Source organism: Lygodium microphyllum, chromosome 28, assembly GCF_053477565.2.
Source record: "Lygodium microphyllum isolate KBCC chromosome 28, Lygodium_microphyllum_v1.1.10, whole genome shotgun sequence".
NCBI lineage: Eukaryota > Viridiplantae > Streptophyta > Polypodiopsida > Schizaeales > Lygodiaceae > Lygodium > Lygodium microphyllum.
The window spans coordinates 68,056,533-68,077,178 of NC_141162.1; the positions used below are offsets into that span (position 1 = coordinate 68,056,533).

At 41.0% G+C, this 20,646-nt stretch overlaps 1 protein-coding gene across 4 annotated transcripts in view; it reads right to left on the minus strand.

The window, feature by feature from the left end:
* Positions 1-373: 373 nt before the first annotated feature.
* Positions 374-20,646, minus strand: part of LOC148011567 (uncharacterized) — a 216,135-nt gene continuing 195,862 nt past the window's right edge. For 3 of the 4 annotated variants that reach the window (XM_087670066.1, XM_087670065.1, XM_087670064.1), the window contains exons 14-17: positions 15,617-15,684; positions 15,403-15,505; positions 602-675; positions 374-505 (exon numbers count right to left, since the gene is read on the minus strand). In XM_087670066.1, the coding sequence (XP_087526192.1) occupies positions 472-505; positions 602-675; positions 15,403-15,505; positions 15,617-15,684 (279 nt within the window). In that variant the 3' untranslated portion in view covers positions 374-471. The remainder of the gene's footprint in view (positions 506-601; positions 676-15,402; positions 15,506-15,616; positions 15,685-20,646) is intronic. The other variant, XM_087670067.1, reaches the window with a different exon arrangement.

Sequence of the window (20,646 nt, forward strand, 5' to 3'; positions counted from 1 at the left end):
ATATCGTAATTGCAATTATGTGGTGGTATGAGGTTCCTGCTACTAGAAGTCTTAGCCCTTTTGAATATTGACAATGCATGAAAATTGGTACCACTTCATGCATTTACTTAAACTAGATGAGTCGTTGAATGGATTTAACATCTTCACTAGTGGAAATTTTACATATATGTAGTGGATGGAGAGAGAGAGAGAGAGAGAGAGAGAGAGAGAGAGAGAGAGAGAGAGAGAGAGAGAGAGAGAGAGAGAGAGAGAGAGAGAGAGAGAGAGAGAGAGAGAGAGAGAGAGAGAGAGAGAGAGAGAGAGAGAGAGAGAGAGAGAGAGAGAGAGAGAGAGAGAGAGAGAGAGAGAGAGAGAGAGAGAGAGATTGAATTGATGGGGATGTATTATATGATGATATGAAGTGAACAAAAATACCAAAATTTCTTAATTTTTATTGTGTAAAAAATTTTACACCACACATCATCTTGGACACTATTCTAATGAAATACCTTGCTTTTGTGCATATCTAATGATCTAGTCAAGGGAAACATTTAATGAATGTAGAAGCTTATCTTAATTTCTTCTTCAATAAGAAATGAGGAAGGTACCAGAAAAAGGATACTTTGCAAGTTTCAACTTAACTTGTTGTAAAACCGTCTTTGGGGAGTTTGATTGTGAGCCCATGTCCAAGTGATCCTAATTGTGATCACAATAATGTGGCTATATAAAAGATGTGTTTGCCCAAAAGTTTCTTTGCTTAGATTGTAAATAACTTCCTACCATGAGGTACAATGACCACAAAGGCTAATGCAATCAAATATAAAGCCCTTAGGAAAAATTAGAAAAATTAATTACATATACATGCCACATGCTCACTTAAATGCTTAAAACTTTATGGAAAATTCTATGCCTACCTAATTCAGACCTTCAAACTCTACCATAATCCATAATTTTTTAATGGACGAACATTACATTAAATTAAAGAAAACAAAGCGGTATTTACGTTGCCATTTAGGCACAATTTAAAGTAAACCCTTAGACTTTACACATACCTCTATACAATACATTAGAAGCTTTATCATAGCCCCTACAACCTTTCAAGTCAGATAGAACTTCTCCCCTAATATGTTGCCATACATCCATTGGCACTAATGGTGTTTTCATTTTTCCAAAAAGCCTACCATTGCAAAGCTCCCATACCCAAACAATTACCACAACTCTCACAAAAAAGGACTAACTTACACTCTTGGTTTTTAGCAAAGCCTCCTCACCTCATCCAATTGTGCACTTGTCTACATAGGTTCTTGACCTCCCTATATAACACTCTTTGTCTCCCTTTTGCAAAAAACACATAATGATGCACTACATGATCTTCCCTATCTCTCCAAGTTAGTTGACAGCTTGCTCATCACCACCCTCCATAACGTGAAATTAAGCTTTCTTGATGGTGTAGTCTTCCAAGCCCCTCCAATACTTCTCAACCATGTTCTCCTCTTAGATCTAGGGTACCATTTCCTCCACTAGGCTAGTGTCTTAACTATGTAGCTCGAATCCTTTTTATAATAATCTTTCCTTCTTCCACACCTCCATATAAGATTTTTAAAACAATGATTAAGTCCATGAATTTGCTTATGTTACCATCACAAACTAGCTTTAACCTACCTCCTCTTGTTAAACACCTACTGGACATAGCTACGATCATGTGCCACAGCCCATACAATGCCTTCTAGCATCCCTTGCAATGCAAACACAAGCCTTTGTGCCACCACATGAGACTGCTAGACTATGAAGTAGGACATCTATCTTCTAGCAATGCTAGCAGTCAAGAGAGGTGGAGCAATTAGAAGTTGGTTAGCTCTGATGTAATAGGACAAAGTATGGATAAGAGTAGGAGGAGGAAAATTTAACATTTCTCTATTGATAAACAAGAATATATCTATATAGTTTCTTCTTATTTTTAAAATGGTAAAAGAGCTCGAGAAAGAAGGTGACGTAATGGATTTACATGTTTGCTATGTACTAAAACAATAGCAATTTTGGGGGTAAAGGCGCCTGTGCCTAACTACCCATGTATTACTACACTAACAATACTCGCACACTTGTGCATTGCAAGAGGTAGGTGCCCATCATTGTCACTTCATTCTTTATTCTTTTAGTGACATTTGAACAAAGGGAAGCTCAATCACACATTGTGACTATTGGAGTTCCCACATCTTGTGTGTGTGTCTCTCTCTCTTGCTCTTGCTCCTTCCACCATAGCTCGTGCTTCCTCTTGTGTGCTTTCACTCTAGGCTTACTCCCTTCGATTGACATCAAAGCCATCACCTTGAGAACTTGAGTAGCTTCCATTTGAATACCTACAACAGTTCACAATCATGGGCAACCATAGCTTCAACCTTCAAGGTATGCATTGAGCTCCATCCTCTCCCAGGCTTCTTCCCAACTTGTTATGGCATGTTTCAGGGCTTCATGTGGCTTGCCTGAGCACCTTAGAGTACTTCTAAAGCCTCATTATTACCAGCATAGGTAGTAGTAAGAGGTGTTGGAGGCAATATGTTTGCGCCTCTGTTGTCCTGGCCCACTTGACCTCCTTCCTAGATCCTGAACACTCCTCGGAAGGCTCCCCATCAATGCTGACCACCCCTGAAACTAATACTTGGTATTTAGCATTGGATTTGAGTTCCCCTCCACCCCTATCCCGTTGTTACAGATCTGTAATAGGGTTTCTTTCAAAGTTTGGAGCTTACATATGTATTCATTCATGCCCCTATGCAATCACACTAATGCTAAGATATTGGGTAATGTTTTGTAATGCCACTCACCTGATTTTAGCTTGTGCTTAGCCTATCAAAGATTTTCATTGCTGGAATATTTCAAGACAGAAAGCATTTGACAATCAAAGCATATGCCTCTTATCATTTGAAGCTTTTGAGGTTTGGTATTGATGCCCGAATGATCCTTGGGGATGCTCAACACATGTCTTGGAATGCTTTTGGCCTTCGATTGAGCTTGCATTGGCTTAGTTTTAACAAAGATTTCATTGTTTTAATACAATGGAAAGAAAGCTTTTCTCAGGGAACACTAAATGCCTATTGCTTTTGAAAGTCATTCGAGTGTTTCATATATATGTATTGATGCTTAGCATTGGTCTATGCACTCCAATATGCTATGGGATGCTCTTGAGCTTCGATTTTCAGCTTGGCATTATTCATCTTGACTATGGTTCAAGCCTTGCTTGCTTCATCGGCTTATGCAATTACTAGCTTGAAGAATATATTGGGTTTATGCTTCTAGATGTATGCTTTATGAATCTTGGATGTCTCAATGTCATCATCATGATGTTCTCAACTTTTCTTACTCATTTGGCATTTGACTTTTGCTTTAGTGGGAGCTATTCAACTTTATATATTAAGCCACTTTGACACTTGGATGTACTACAAAGCATTTGGTTTATGCAGCTTGGACTTGAGCTTATCACAGTGAGACAATGGGACTCATTGTGACATGTACATGCTCTCTTGATATTCATTGGATGCAATTACCCTATCGTTGGCTCATTTAATCTCTTAGATTAGACTTGATACTTATGTTTGTCGAGGTGTTATCAATGGTATTTATATGCTTCTAGGTTATGTATTGAGCTTTGCTCAATGGTTTATGTACCTAGCAGTTCTCTTCATTTACCCTTGAGACCTACCTTGTGCATGATGTCTATGCCTATTACATGTATGGTTTTTGATACACTACATTTGTAACAATCTTCATTGCCAATTGTTCTTGGCTTCTTCCTTCTTGGTTGCTCACAATTGGTTGTTGACATATTGATGTGGTTCACTACAATGTTGTAATTGGAAATTAGATTGCATATGAGCTTTGGACACACATTAAGAATCTTCATGACAAGCGGAGTCATGCATCTCAAATGTATTGTGGTTGAAACACTTGATGGATCTTCACATGAACAAATGGACCTCTATGTCTGCACCCTTGAATGAGTTTCACTTTATCATCAGCTATTCAACTTCATAGGAGATTGAGTTTAGTGATACTTTGCATCCTTTCTCTACCCGAGTCGTGGAACACTTTTCATACGGCTCTTTGCGCAAAGGATGGGCTAAAATTCTAGATGTTGAGAGTGTCCTCTTGACAAAAAACCTGAACAAAAAGAATGTTGATACTTCTCGTACATCACATGCATTGATTATGGGAGGTCGACAAGATGGAAATGGCTATGGTAGAGGCTCTAAGAGATCTTAGTCTGGGACATGTGGACAGTCTCACAATAAGTCCCGTGACCATGTACACTGTGTGTTTGCCTACCATATAAACAATGATCACAAGACTCAAAACACTTGTAGTCTAGGGACAAAAAATACTATAAATTGATAAGCATTTTCATTCATTTCAAAGACATGTGCCCAAGGCGACGATGCTAAAGAGATACATCTGGAGCAATAGCCACAGCCAAAATAAAGTCAACTAACCCAGATATAAACAAAAGGATGGAGGGTACTAGACTTAGCACCATGTGTAATAATAAGATTCTCACGAGTAATCTTCCATGAAAAATCACCAAAAGAGACAACGTAACCTGCATCATCCAAGGTGCCAACAAAGATAAGGCTCTTCATGAGAGCCAAATACATGATGTACATCATGAAGAATGAACATGGTACTTGAACCAAAACACATCGGACATCACCAATATCAACTATCTCCAATGCCAAGTCATTACCCAAACTGATAGATCCAGTCATACTACGATAGGAGTGAAACCACTCTATGAGGGATTACATGAAAGGAAGCCCCTAAATCTATCAATAGTGAGTATATCTTGACAAATCACTAGTTGGATGTGAAGCATCCACAGAAGAAGTTTCCAAGCTAAAATCATCAGATATATCAGGCTGCATTATATTAATCTCCTTAGTCTTGACACTAGACTAGCTAGGCACAATGCTACGAGTGATCATCATTTTTATCTTGCATTTTACCCTTTCCCCTTCCCTTGCACTTGTCTTCACACATTATATGGCATTGTGGCTAAATATGACTTGCTTTCCCAAAATCATGAGTGGCAATTAGCGCATGGGTAAGCTTTGGCTCTTGTATATTTGGATGTATGTGGTCCAATGCCTTATCATTTGCTAGGTAGTGCAACGTACTCTGTCACATTCATTGATGATTACTCACATATGGTCTTGGCTTATCCGATTAAGTGAAAATCAGATATATTGTCTACCTTTCAGCATTGGCTTGCTCTTGTTGAGAATCGGTTTGGTGCAAGTTGAAATGCCTAAGTTCAGATAATAGGGGTGAGTATGTCTTAAAATCTTTTGAGCAGTTTTACGTTGAGCATGGTATTAAGCATTAGTTGACCACCCCCTACACCCCTTCCTAGAATGATATTGTCAAACGCATGAACATGACAATTTAGGAGAAAGTCCGAAGAATGCTTAGCAAAGTAGGCTAGTCCTAGCACTTTTGGGTTGAGCTGTTACTAGTGCCATACACTTGATCACCGGTCTCCTTGCACTGCTATTGATTGCCAAGTTGCAGAGGAGGTCTAGATTGGGAAACCTCCATCATATGCTCATTTGCGTGTCTTCGATTGTGAGGCATTCTACTATGTTCCCAAAGATAAGCACAATAAGCTAGATCCTAGGTCCATGAAGTACATTTTTCTTCGTTATGCGGATGTAAGTGAGATGGGATATTGCCTATGGGATCCACAAACTCGCAAGGTTATCTGCAACCATGATGTTGTTTTCCATGAGAATAAGATGCATAAGCTGATGCTCTTTCAAGAGGAGCCTCCTGCTCCCATACAACTAGCTAGACAGTCTTCACTACTGATGCTCTAGTGGCCTAGGCCCCGCGTGTTGTGCAAGACCAGTTTACTTTGAGATGCTCTACTAGAGCTAGATGTCAACTTGAGCGCTTTAGACCCTCCATGGATTATGTTATGGTGACAAATGCAAGTGAGCCTCTCTCTTATGAGATGAGGCCATGCACAAAGATAATAGTCACTCATGGGACTAGGCTATGCAATCAAAGTTTGACTCCTTACAGACTAACCATACATGGGATCTGGTCCCTTTGCCTAGTGGCAAAAAGGCATTGCCATGTAAGTAGATATACAAACTGAAAAGTATCATTGGATACCCAAGCCCACTTATATGGCCAGATTGGTAGCTACGGGTTTTAGGAAGCACAAATATGGTATTGACTTCAATAAAGTCTTTTCTCATTGGCCAAAATGACAACCCTACGCTTAGTACTAGCATTGGTTGCTTAACTAGATCTTGACATTTATTAGATGGATGTAAAAATAGCTTTTTTACATGGAAGCTTGCATGGTGAGATTTATGTGCAACAACCTAAGGGCTTTGAAGATAAAGGTAGAGAACATTGAGTGTGTAAGTTGAGAAAGAGCTTTTATGGACTTAATCAAGCATTTAGAAAATGGTACCATAAGTTTGATGCTTTTATGCATTCATAAGAATATAGCCATAGTGCTATGGATTCGTGTTTATACACGAAGAAGGCTCGTGATGGTAGCCTTATGATTTTGGTACTCTATGTGGATGATATGCTTATTGCTAGAATAGCTCCTGATGAGTTGGATGCCTTGAAAACTTAGCTCAAGAAGAGCTTTGAGATGAAGGACATGGGATAGACCTCACATATTCTTGGGATGCACATCACATGCAATTGCTCTAAGAAGCTCCTTTATCTATCACAAAAGAAGTATATCCAAAAAGTCCTTGAGTAGTTTCATATGTAGGATGGTGAGTCTATTGGTTGTTCTCTACCTTCTGTAATTTAGGCCGATTGTCCATAGTTTGATAAGTAGAAGGCAGGGATAGCTAAGATCCCTTATACCTTTCCCATGGGCAATTTGATGTATGCCATGATAGCCACTCGTTTTGACATAGCATTTGTAGTGGGACTTGTGGCACGCTATATGGCTACACCGAATAGACATCATTGGGATGCCGTCAAGGGTATCACAAGATACCTAAAGGGCACAACAGCTATGTGCATATGTTATCGTAGCTACGATATAGGAGTCATGGGATACACTGACTCTGATTATGTAAGACATGCAAATAGTAGGAAGTCCATCTCTAGCTATATCTTTACCTTTGCTAGAGGTGTTGTTTTCTAGATGTGTCCAAGGTATATATATACACGACTCTCTCTAGTATCGAGACCGAGTATTTTGTAGCCACTGAGGCTTGCAAGGAGGCTCTCTGGTAGGCCATCCAAACCTTGGTATTACTGATGTGGTCCCTACACTGCATTTGGATTCCATGAGTGCTAGTCAGTTGGCCAAGAATCTGGTCTTTCATGTGAAGACAAAGCACATTGAGGTGCATTACCAATTTATTCGAGAGGTCATTGAAGACAAGTTTGTTGACCTTGTTAACATCTCAATTGACCAAAATTGTACAAATCTACTCACGAAAAGTCTCAAAGTGAAGCATTTTTCTTTCCTTAGAAAGTTGATGGACATTGAATAAGATGACGTCCTTCTTCATTTCGTTGTACTTATGTACATTTGTACTTTGTTACTTTTTTCTTGTTCTCTCCGCACTAGGGACACATTCGCCTTTAAGCGAGAGGTTGTTGGGAGTAAACGCATCTATGCCTAGACACTCGTATATTACTACACTGACAATACCCCACACCTATACATTGCAGGTGACAGATGCCTCATTGTCACATCATTCTTTATTCTTTCTGTGACATTTGAATAAAGAAAAGGCCGATCACACATTGTGACTGTTGGGTTTCACACATCTCTCTCTCTCTCTCTCTCTCTCTCTCTCTCTTTCTCTCTCTCTCTTCACCATAGCTCTTGCTTTCACTCGAGTGCTTCCACTCTGGGCTCACTCCCTTCAAGCAAAATAAGCAATATGGAGATGTTTGATGATGGAGTAGCAACTTAAGGCTATTTTCACTTGTTTTATAAGAGTCTACACCCAAGAAAATTGATGTAGAATGAGGAAAAACAAGCTCTCTTGATAGAAAAAAGGAGAGAGCTAGTGCGAAAAGAAAAATTGAAGTAGCGCAAGATAAGTGTGCTAACCACATGCCATGAGGTGTGAGAAATAGTAGGACACTTGCTAGTGTCCTAACACTTGTCTCTTCTCTATGGCTTTTCTTTTTGGTTTAAGTATTATAAAAAAAAAAACAACCAAATTTAGTAGAAGCTATCATAACACAACACTTACTATATTTAAAATGTCATCGCTATTTTTTAGGACTAGCATTTCTAAGTCAATCTGAGGCTCCCAAAATTTAGGGTCCTCTTGAAATTCAAGGATTTTTCTAAAATTTAGGGATTCCTCCAGTATGGGTGTCATGTGAAGGCCTTTTATGAGCACATTACAAAAACAATATTGAAATCTTCATATGCGTTTCCTAAGCAAAGATACGTGCATTTTCAGCTTTCAACCTATACGTGGACATTGTACAAACATTTCATGATCATGCAATCTTGTTGATTATAACTGTTTGTTTTAATAGATCTAGCCCACACTTCAAGGAATTAATCCTTTATATATATGAGCTATGTAAGGAAGTTGAAATGATATCCCAAAAATGATAATAGTCTCTAAGAAGATGAACAAAATATTGAACTGATTGGAAAGATGTGATAATAACACTTGTAGGTAGGAATACATTGGCAACTATGATCTTGGCTCTAGTCATGCCATCCTATTTAATATTGACCTGTGTTATTGTTTTGCTTTCCATGAAAGAAGCTTTGAAATAACCATCAATTCAACTCTTAAGGAATTTGCTTGCTCATGATCAAGAGAGGAATGCCAAGAGGATTTGGTAAACACCAATATCTAAGAATGGACCTACTAATGATTTAAGAGCACAGAAGATTTATGATAAATAGGTTACTCAATGTTAATCATATGCAACCATGAAGTAGGGACTCTAGTGTTTCAATGCATCATACCTTCATCTTCAAGGAAAAACCTAGCAATCAAAGATTGGGGCTCTTGCCCCTCACAGAAAGCCTAAAATAGAGATCAATGAAGAGCAAATATATGTATCTCTAGATCCAAAATAGCCCCACCTCTCATTCTTTCCGGAGTACAAACATGATTCCAAGAAATCCAAGAAATGTCTAATCATGTAGAATACTTATAGCAATAATTGAATAGATGAGTGACTTATCGCATACATAACTTTTACCAAGGAAGCAATGGTCAATAACACGGAACCATTGGTACCATAATAGTTTGAGTGACTTTCAAATGTACATGAAAAGGCTAGCCTTGCGATGTGAAAATCCAACTAAGCAACTTCTTAGCCAAGTTAGTTACCCCTTAAGGATACCTAAATGTCTACACATAATATAATTTGGAACCACGGCACCTTGCCAAACCAAGGCCTAAAGATCACTTTTTGTGCAACGAATAAGAGTTGATTTGGAGACATTAATCCAAAGCCCTAAAGCAAGTGTAAACAAGTCCCATGCTTCCATTGCTCTATGAATATAATCATGGCCATGCTTCAAAAGCAAAAATGTGTCATCAACCAGAGTTGACTAACAACATATTTTGCTAAAGGAAAAGAGAGGCCATTTCAAGCCACCATGCTTGATGGCATTGTCAAAATGGGATGAATGACCCAAGCAAAGAATAAAGGACTCAAAGCATAGCCTTGCGCATGATAGATCGACAAAGAGAAAAAGGATTTGTGACTCAAAAGCTTTTTTTAGATCCAATTGAATCATCACGACTTCTTGATTTGTGCAATGTACATAGTCTATCCCCATTCAGATATTCAAGACATAATGCAAAATATTCATTTCTTTAATGAATCCATAGTGGAGGATGCACAATATCAAGGCAATATTCATGCAATCTATTAGCCAAGTCTTTTGTAAAGATCTTGTATATACTGCCATGAAGGAAATCAATTGCCAATGCTTCAAGAGTAGAAGGAGATGGCATTGTGAGAATCGATTTTATGACACCCTCCTTCCAAGAGGCCAGTATCTTTCCTATCATCCAAGCTTTTGACATAGAGGGGTCAAAGGTGTGGCCAATTGAGTTGCATATGTCTCAAAGAACTCATTAGAAAGACTATTCCACCCAAGACTCTGATCTTTAGGCAAGTGCAACAAAACTTATATCACCTCATCTTGTGATATGACTGCATCTAACAATTCAGCTATACTTGGCAGAACTTGATCTTTAACAAGGTCACAAAACAAAGAACGAGCTACCAAGATTGTGTCTAAAACATATGATTGTGACCCAAGCCATTTCACAAAGTAATCTATGCACATATGTGCAATTTCTTGAGGATATATAGCCATGTGACCTATAGAATTACTCAGCCTAACCACATTTTACTTGGCAAAAGAAGCATGTAAACCATGATAGAGATTATGGGATATGTAATGATTGTCTATAATCCCTTCGATAATGCAACAATTTTAGCTTGTTGCTAAGATCACATTTAAAAAGTATCAATGAGCTATGAAAATCTCACAAGACAAATAGGCAAGAGAGATGGTCCTACGATGAGTCCATTAGAAGAGAATGCACCAAGGCTAGGAGCTACTCCACAGCCTCTGCAATATTTGTTATGACAGTGTCACATTATTCATTCCATATTGCCTAGCAACCATTTGCACATTATGTACTAACCGATCAAGAGAGGTAGCCCATTCATATGGAAGTCCTAGTGGAAAATAATGCAATAATTGTCTCGTGCGTGCGTGCGTGTGCGTGTGTGTGTGTGTGTGTGTGTGTGTGTGTGTGTGTGTGTGTGTGTGTGTGTGTGTGTGTGTGTGTGTGTGTGTGTGTGTGTGTGTGTGTGTGTGTGTGTGTGTGTGTGTGTGTGTGTGTGTGTGTGTGTGTGTGATGTGCAAAATGTGCTATTCCTGTTGTTTTGCAAGCAAAGGGCTTTGCTTGTAAAAATGTGAAGCAAGTAAGGCAAAACCTCACAAGCTTCACAACAAGGATGCCAACTTGCACAAATTGCACTTGGTGGGCCTGCCCAACAACATTGACCAAGCCAAATAACATTATATTAAATTCAGTCCAAATAATCCATTTCTCCTTGATCATTGAGAATTGGCTATGAACTAAATCACCTCCACAATTTTATTCAATGGTCAAAACTTGCTTAACAAGTGGATTCCTTTTCTTTTATTCTCCAATCAAGATTAGGAATGAAAAAACAACATGCTAACCTTCCTTCAAAGGTATGTCTTGATGCTTGTTCATAGCTTCCTTTGTTTCAAGTTAAATATTTCAATGATATTCCCCATCCAATGACAAAATCCAAATCTCAAGCAAACTCCTTTGCTATAAAGATTTCCTCTCTATTCCTCATTATTTATTGGCCATCTAGGCTTCTTAGAAATAATCTTGTGTGGAGCTTTTTTTGTAGGAGTATAGACTATATCATTGTTATCAAGTTCTAGGCTACCATAAGAAAATGCTTGCCTTCATCTCTCTTGTCATGCGAACAATTAGGTGTTTGAGTAATGCTCTTAAGAACAAAGTGGTGGTGTGCTAAAGGATAAAGTGGGAATGTCCCAAAGATGTGCCTTACCTCATAACTTGAAAAGAAGGTGGAAAGTCATTGATATGGTGGAGGCTTTGGATGACAAGAGGGATAGACACACTGATACCGTTTAGTATCGTTGCTTCAGTCCAAAACAGCATGATTAGTATCATCGGGAGGGAGCGAGAACTGTGTGGGTGGTTGAGCTGTGGTGGGTTGTGCAGGTGGGTGAGCAGTCACTGTATATTTGACATAGCTCTTCATCTGGAGACAAGAAGGACCTTGACTGTGCTACAGCTGTCAAGAACCTGCCGGACATGGGAGAAACGGAGAAGGTTCTGCATGCAGACCTGCACTACCACAATCAGAGGAGAAGGGCTTCTGCTGGGGGCTGGAGAGAAAAGCTCTGCAAGCTTACGTAAACTCAGAGAGCACTATGCAAACTACTCAATATGTGGTGGCTTCTTTTACTTCGTGGGAAGGATGCCTTCTAAGGATGATTTTCAGTGCTGGTTTTCCGCTACTTATCAAGCTAGGTGGTTGCTTAGCAGGTTCAGTTTATGGGCAAGCTTTCCTATTTCGCCCTGGTTAACTCTGGTCCAGAATTTTGGCTGCTTCTGTCGGCTACAAGGGAAATCTTCAAGCACTGTAGTGTTTTGCTGAATTTTCTCTGGAGGATATGATCCTATTCAAATATCATGTGTGGGTTTCATTCCCATCACTGCTGGACTGGCTGGAAGGAGAGGTCCTCTCCCTAGCTGAGGTGCTTGGCAAGGTCCTTTAAATCCCAAGAGCTAGCAATGGAGCTCTCCAAAAGTTCTCTTTGTTCCTCAGTATTACCAGCCATCTAGGCTTCCCATCAATAATCTTGTATGGTAGGCATGCCGTCGGATGCTTGCCTTTCTCTCTCTTATCATGTCTCTAATTAGGTGTTTTAATATTTTTATCCTCATCTGGCATTTCTTTACACAGAGAGGATTGAAGACAAAAAACTACAAATTGTAAAACAGTGCTCTTTGGAATGGAGGGTGTCCCAAAAGTGACATCAGCAAGAACAAAATAGGAATGTGCCAAACATGTATCTTAAGCCATAACTTGAAGACAAGGTGGTAAGACTTCAGTATGGTGGAGGCTTTGAATTACAAGAGAGACAGTAACACTTACATCATTAGGAGGAGAGCAAGCATCTTGGAAGGAGTTCATCTCACAGGTCAAGAGACATTATCCTTGGTTCATAGTGGAGTTTGGTAAATCTACGGGTTCTCTTCAATCTTTTAGGAGAGATGTGACACTCTCTTGGATAACTCTCCCATTCAATTGGTTGTCCTTGAGAGAATCAGAGGATCCCCTTATAAATCCTCACCACATTTACTATAATGATAATCTGAAAGAGTCCAGTGCATGGATTTGAGCTCTAGACCACTTTCACATGGCCAAGCAATTGGAGATTTGGATGTCTCTAGGAGATCAGTCCCTTCTTTAGAGAGGAAGCTTTGAGGAGAAGACAAGGTCTTGTAGAGAGGGAGAGGAGAGTTAGAGCATCATTGGCACCACTTTAGAGAGAGGAGGTGAGACATCCTTGTTGAGCTAGAAATGCATTACAATCTGATTATCTCTTTAAGACAGCCCCAAAACATGTAAATACTGAAAGATTCGTTAAATGGTGCATGGTCCCAAAGAGTTTTTGTGTCCCATAAGCAAAATCCTAATTTGGGAGGATCCTTCTACATCTATTAGCTTAGGGTCCTTAAGGAGGTCGAATAGTTAACCACATATTACTACACATCCCTACTAGGATTCCATATTAGATTACTAGGTTATGGGAGAGGTGGAGAGAGTGTTTAACAAAGTATGCACAAGTACTTGGTGGTCGCTTTCATAGAGTAGCTTTATATAAGCTCTTATGGCCTTTCTTTCACATAAGTTCCCAAAACATGATGTGCCCAAAACATGACGTGCTAGACATGATTTTGTTTTTGAGCTATTGGAATCTTTATAGTGTAGACCGTCTCACAAGTTATCAAGAGGCATGCTAGAGAGGCTATCCAAGGGATTGATTTACCTTATCCCCAAAGGCAACCAAATTGATTGGAGATCACACAATAGAGGCTATCCAAGGGATTGATTTACCATATCCCCAAGGGCAACCAAACTGATTGGAGATCACACAATAGAGACCGATCACCTTGTTTGCAACAACATATAAGATGGTTGCTAAGGTGATTAGCCTTATGTATTGTCCCATTTGATGCCAAATATCATTCACCTCACTTAGATAAGTTTTGTTTGGGAGCGCAACGTCTAGAATAATGTTTTCACCTTTTGGGAATCCTTTTCTCTTGCACACTTCATGAATTAGGACCTCATCGAGCTGCTTCTAGATTTCAAGAAGATATATAACATAGTGTGGGAGTTCATGAAGGAAATCACCCCGAGGATGCAATTCCCAAAGTATTGGATCAGAGGAGTTGCCGTTTTAGCACATAGTCCGACCCGGTTCTTGTTAACAGGGTCAGAGGTTCAACATTTAGAGATTAGTTAGACGAGTTTGTTCTCTTGCCTCTTTTCGCTTTTTATTGGCAATAGAACTCCTATTCCCAAGGCGGATCCATAAGTACCCAAGGGATCATGTTGCCCATCCTAGAGTTTGATGAGCTTATACGGAGTTCAGAGGTGATATAATGGTCTACTTGGGGGGGGATGAGGGAAACTTTAGAGTCTTTGTAACAACAAAAAATGAAGATCTTTTAGTAGAGCTTTAGTTGCTCTTATTAATTGGCTCAAATTGTATGGCTTTTGAGTGTGTGACATGAGATAGCTGAATTGGAGACCCCATGAGGACTTGGGTTCCTAGAGGAACTTTAGTGAGTTATCTTGAGACTTGGATGTTAAGTAGGAACAAACATTACATCAAAGCAACAACTCACACCTCTTCTTTTGAGCATCAAGCATAAGCTACTTTACTAGAGTCAATGAGGTGTTTCTTTAGCAAGGAAAGTGATAGTTGTTAATTAGGTTCTTCTAGGGATCACATGGTATGCCGCTTGGTGGGCCTTCTCCAAGTCATCTATTGGCCAAGTGAAGTGCTTCATTAGGAGTTTCATTTGATCAAGAGGAGATGTGAACCCACCTAGGGCAAAGGTTGCTTGGAAAGTCATCATTTAGGCTAGATCTAGAGGCTGTTTGGAGATCGTTGATCCAAATCGCTAGGTAGAACTATACTAGTGAGGCTAATTATTAGGGGACTTCATCCAAGCTAGGTGCTGTGTAAGATGTTATATCTATGGAGATTAGAGACCATTACACTTGCTCTTGGAGGATCATGGCAGCCACCCTCCTTGCCAAAGAGATTCTAGTGGTGCTCCAATAAAGGAGCTTCTACCTAACACTCAGAAGCAATGGTGCTACATATTGCTTTGAAGAGCTGCCAATCCCCATGCGATATCCAAGATACCTCATTGAGGTTCTATGAGAATGGAGTAAAGTCCTAGTGAGGTCTCCAATTGAGCTACAAAGCATAAGGATAGGCTACTCGGAGATATCACATGATCCATCCAAAAGCACTAACCATAAGGCATGTATCTTTGTTGGGCACATGAACATGGTAGCACATGTCCATCATTAATAGTATCTCTAATCTCCAAATTGGAAATATTAAAAGCCTTCACATGCTCTTGTACAACTAGTGCATCAAAGAGCGGGCTCCAATTTAACACGCATCCACATGCACAAGTGTTAGGAATTGGTAGCCAAAAATAAAAACTATGCCCCTATCTTGGGTATAATTGATGTTCCTAAATGAGATCGATGTTATTACCAATTTTAAGAATGGGGTTCGTTAACAAACCAAGTTGGAATGGAGGCCCAACTTACAGCTCTTGTATTGCATGTATCATTCGATGGAGAAGTCTCTCTACAACTTGACTTGTTTATGCCATTTCTTGGCGACACCCTGTTTGCTCTATTATCACTGACACTGTATACCAACAATGTGAAAAGATGGTTTCTCATTGAAAATATATTCACAAATTTACATATATATTTTTTTGTGAAAGACAATTCCCTCATGAAAAACTTGTGCTCTTACCGACTATCTATTACAGAAGTGCTTAATGGACTTTGAGAACGGGTTGAGAATGTCCCCCATCTTCTGCTCTGAAAAAAGTAGAAACGTAGGAGGAAGGGAAGGTAATGTTAGTTTAAGTGTACATGTTTTGATGCATTATAAATTCCATGTTAAGATTGGATGCTTATTAAGTCACATAACGCATATAGAGTTGTCAACCATAGAAGCATATTATGGTGTCATAAAAGCCAATTGTAAAAGACAGTTTACAATTTCCAGCCGTGTGCAGCCCCATTTGACTCTTTAACCCATGTCTTTACAAGGCTAAATCATGTGCGCGTATTGTATGAGCTACACATGTACTGTCCAAGGTCACAGGACAATAGTTTGATCATTTACAACAGATTCCTCATGTCACTTACATCAGGATCACTCATATGTTTCTCATAGAGGTGTTTCCAGCACAATGGACTACCTCATTGAACTTCCTATCCTAATAAAATTCATAATCTAATTTACCACCACCCTCCCAGCAAATCATCCCAACTCAAATTGCTCGGAGGCCACAAGCACAGCCTCCTCTCCCACCTCCCTCTTGCCAGTTTGGATGACCAGTCACAATGATGGATATAGAATGAAGAGAAAGTCATAGACATCTTAACGGAAGAACATAGCTTGCTAGGGCCACCCACACTCTCTAGGCACCTAGCCATAGACACAGTGCCAAAGAGTCTCCAAGGATTAATATTCCATAGCATAAGGACTCTGAGGGCTGATTGCAAAAGTTGACCATTGCTCCACCCCTCTCCTGTACAAGCAGCTCTTCCTCATGTTGCAAACTATCCTTTTCCCTTCATCTCCTCTCCCCTCCCTGGTCGGCGGACATCTGCTACCTCAGGCAATGTGCTGCATCAAGGCTCGCCCTCCCTTGCATTGTCTTCTCCCTCCCTTTCTGCTACCCCTCCTTGCCACACAGGCAGGAATGGGCTGAGATAAGACAAGGAGAGGAAACAGCCTGTGTGCAGCATTCAGCCAGTGTGCAGCTAGCAGCAAGGGCTGTGCAGGAGGCAGTGGTGCACTGTGGCAGCACACAACTTGTTAAGTGTCCACAGCCGCCTTCTGAGAGGTACACTTTCTCCCCCTGCAATATAAACAATTCCTTGCCGTTCCCTCTATTTGCACTGCCAATACCTCCTGCGCAGTCCTTGCTGCTGGCTGCTGTACACAGGTGGATCTCACCCTGTCTTATCTCTGCCCACTCTTGCCTGTGTGAGCTTTGGCAGCACACTGCTTGTCAAGAGTCAACAATTACCTTCTGAGGGCACCCCAGCACTCCTCACAGCTCCCTCTCTATGCAGTGGCCATCTTTGAGGGAGAGGCACAAAGTCAGCTTCATGGTACACAGTTATGGCGTGCACAATTAAAAGATCTGGGCTGGCTTGTTCTTTTTGAGAAGCAACTCTAGTCAGGTCAAGTAAAGGAGTATGCCAAAGTAGAGTCTTTGGATAAGTTATGGGGCACTCCCCCTCCCGCACCAAGACTGGCTTCATTCCTTCCTCTTCTATCACCTTGGCTAAGTGTACAATGCAAAGCATCTTCATGGTTGGGCTCACGTCCTTGAATGCATCCTAGGAGCAAGTGACAGCTCTTTGGTAGTCCTTGGGAATTAAGTTATTTATATGATGCCTTGGTAAAGTAGGTTCACAAATTCCAGCTTCGCCTCAGTCACATTCTCTTAGAACCCGGTATATGTATCTTCTGCCTAGAACCCAATGCTTCTTCTCTACCTAGGCCCTAGTTCCACCACTTGGTGGAGGGCTTTGGCTGTCCCTTCCGTGACCCATGCAAACTGTGGCAATTTGAGAGCAGCTCGAAGATCATTGAGACCATGCAAACTCCCTTATTTTTATGAGTTTGGTTATCAGGTAGCTGGATTGCATTCAGTTTGGTGGCTAGCAAGAGGTCACTAGACAAACAAAGCCCACCTGTGCAATGGATGACTACAACACATTCACCAGAATCTAGTGCTGCCGAGGCCAGGATAAGGTGAAAGGAAAATCTATAGCCCCAGCTATAGGAGGGCCTCCTCTTACATCGACAATGGTGGACTCTGCAGAAACCAAGTTCTCATATTGCATCGATCCCCTACCCTTCCAAACCCTCCACACCTGCCGCTTTCCTCCACCTCTGCCTTTGACACATACATCATGCCTTGGAAATAGTGGAGGTAGAATGTTGGCTCAAAACCCTAGTGCATTTTGAAGTATTTCTTCTACATATTGCAGAGCTTGAAATTCAAGTACAAAGGCTGATGCTCAGCTTTTGCTGTATTCCAAGCTTGTATTTGCTGATCATGATGTCTTAAAGGTCAAAATGCTGTTCCAGCCAGCCTTGATGCTATCCTCAGCTCTACCTAACCAGGATTGATATTCTTTGCAAATGCTCTCCCCCAGCTAGCAAGCAGCTTAGAATGGTCTCTCCTGCTTTTCATCCAACCTAGGTTCAAAGAATAGTTGAAAAATAGCTATCTCATCTTCCTTGATAGCATGCAAAAACCCACATTGATTTTCTGATTATTTGACGATCAGCCAGTATTAAATAATCAAATTGGACTGCCCAAACTTTAAAATTAATGCCATGCCCATACATTCACATTTAATTATCTAAGTCGTAACCATTCTTTTAGCCATTAAATGGAAACTTTCACTTCCAACCTTTGGCAAGCAATAATTCCAAGGCCTTTCCCACATCCTATATTGCTAGTGCAATGTGCATTATGTCAAAATAACCAAGTGACCAGAGAGAGAGTAGGGTTTGCGAGGGAAAACACGGAGTGTGTACGGCAAACACTAAGAGAGAAAATCCTAAACACTCGAGATAAGAGATTGAGGAGTAGAATCCTCAAGGAGTACCTCATCCAGTGGAAGGAATTTCCAAAAGAAGATGCCACATGGATTGAAAAGAGTACTCTCAACCAACAATACCCCCAATTCCTTTCGAGATGAGGACATCTCGATTCCTTAAGCAGGGAAGGATGTAATATTTCCCTTCCTTCCGTCGTATTACCCCCCCTTAATTAATATTTTTTTTAAAAAAAGGAAGAATTAACCCCCCCTTACTCATGCTGCCAACTGGCAGAGGGGGACTGCCGTGTGTTGATGGAGGGGGGGGCTGCTGTGGATGAGGAGTGGGCGTGGAGGGGAGCTCCAACTGGTGGAGGGCAGGATGATGTGGACAGGGGGGAAACGATTACTCCACTTCCCCTCCCCCATACTCTACATGGTGGCAGCCATCCACCTAGCCACCCTGATGGGAATGGGGGGGGCTCAAAACCTTACCAATCCCCCCCCCCGCCAAATACACCATAAAAAGGCCCTTGGGATTAACAAGGAGGGGGATTATGATTGTGATTCCTCCAAAGAAGGAGGCTTTCTTTTGGGATGCTCTTGCAGATAGTAGCTTCAACTAGTTAAAGGGACTCCTTACCTCTCCTCCTATCTTAGTATTCCCGGACTTCTCCAAAGAATTTACCATACAGTCTGATGCTAGTGACCATGAAGTTCCTTCTTTTCTTGGTTTAGTTTGTTTTTATAGGAAGTTTGTGTGTAAAGTTTATTTGATTGCTTTCCTCTACCTTGTTTTGCATTGGATGTTAGTCAACAAAAACCTTTTGACTCTTTAAAAGACTTCTTGATTGATGCTCCTGTCTTGCAATCACTTGATTTTGAACAACCTTTCTTTTTGGTTGTTATTGATGCCAGTGGATCAAAAATATGTACTATACTCCTACAGAATGACCATTCCATTTTCTATGAGAGCCGCAAATTGAAATCATCTAAGCAAAATTATAGTACCTATGATAAATAACTTGGAAACGTTACCTTATGGATTCAAAAGCCTTAACAGAAACACAGAAGATGATGAAAGATGAATCATGCTGATGAAGTAAATGTGATACAAGGGTGTCGTAGCACAAAGGAATCCCTAGAGTGCAAGAAGATTGCTGAAGAAGCCTATGAGTCTGTAAATGCAGGATGAGGAGGTGTCGCTTGGAGCAGGGAGATTGCCATCAAAGGGTGAGAAGCCTTTGAATCTGCAAACACAGGGATGAATAGTGGTACCTACGAGCAGGGAGACAGCCGATGAAGCCTCCGTCTGTAAACGCAAGCCTGAAGCCCTCTTTGAGGGTGAAGTAAGAAAATCCCCCTTCGAATTCCAATCTAAGAGAGAAAGGGAATCCAACCATTCATGACTCACGGACTGCGAAGTATCTGATGACGAAGGAAGTGCCATTGGTCGTGCCTAAGAAGGTATTTGGGGCTCGGAAGAAGCCGGAAAGTACCCAAAAGGGGCCTCTTGAACCTGAGTGGAAGAGGGTGGGGAAGGAGGCTTAGGATGAGCCAAGGGTGGGAAACAGTCGCGGACTCTCAGTGGAGTAGACTGTGAAGGGAATGTGAGCCATGGAAGCCACTGTACCTAGAAGTAGGCGGGGGAATCCTCCGCGCAGTGGGGCGGTCTCCAGGAGGGCTTATCACCTTGTAAGGTCTTAGAGCCGCCGTGTGCTCGAAAGCAATTAGTGTGCGTCAGTTGCGGCTCATTGCCTTGAGCATTATACTCTAATAGTCGATGTTGAATGATCTCTGTGGCCCAGAAAGGAGAGGTGGCACAAGGAGTGCCTGGTGAAAGATGAATATACTCCGAATGGGTGGGGAGCAAAGGTTGATGCTGACAGTCTTCGATGGGATGACCGTTCGTGCCGTAGTAGTAGTACCCAGTAGAAGGGCAATCGGTCGGTGGAGATGCCATGGTACCGTTGTGGCAATCTGGAGAGGGGAGGGTGGGAGGGAGAAAAAGGATATCTCCCAATGCGTAGCGGAAATGATAGAGAAATCAAATGTTGATGCCAAACCCACCATCGATCTTTGTCTTCTCTGATGAGGAGGCATGCCAAAGATATCCTAGCACCCCTTGTAGCCCACCTATTCAACAGTGCCTTATGTGATGGCTTCCCTACTGGAGCAGGGAGACTGCCGTCGAAGGGTGAGGAGCCT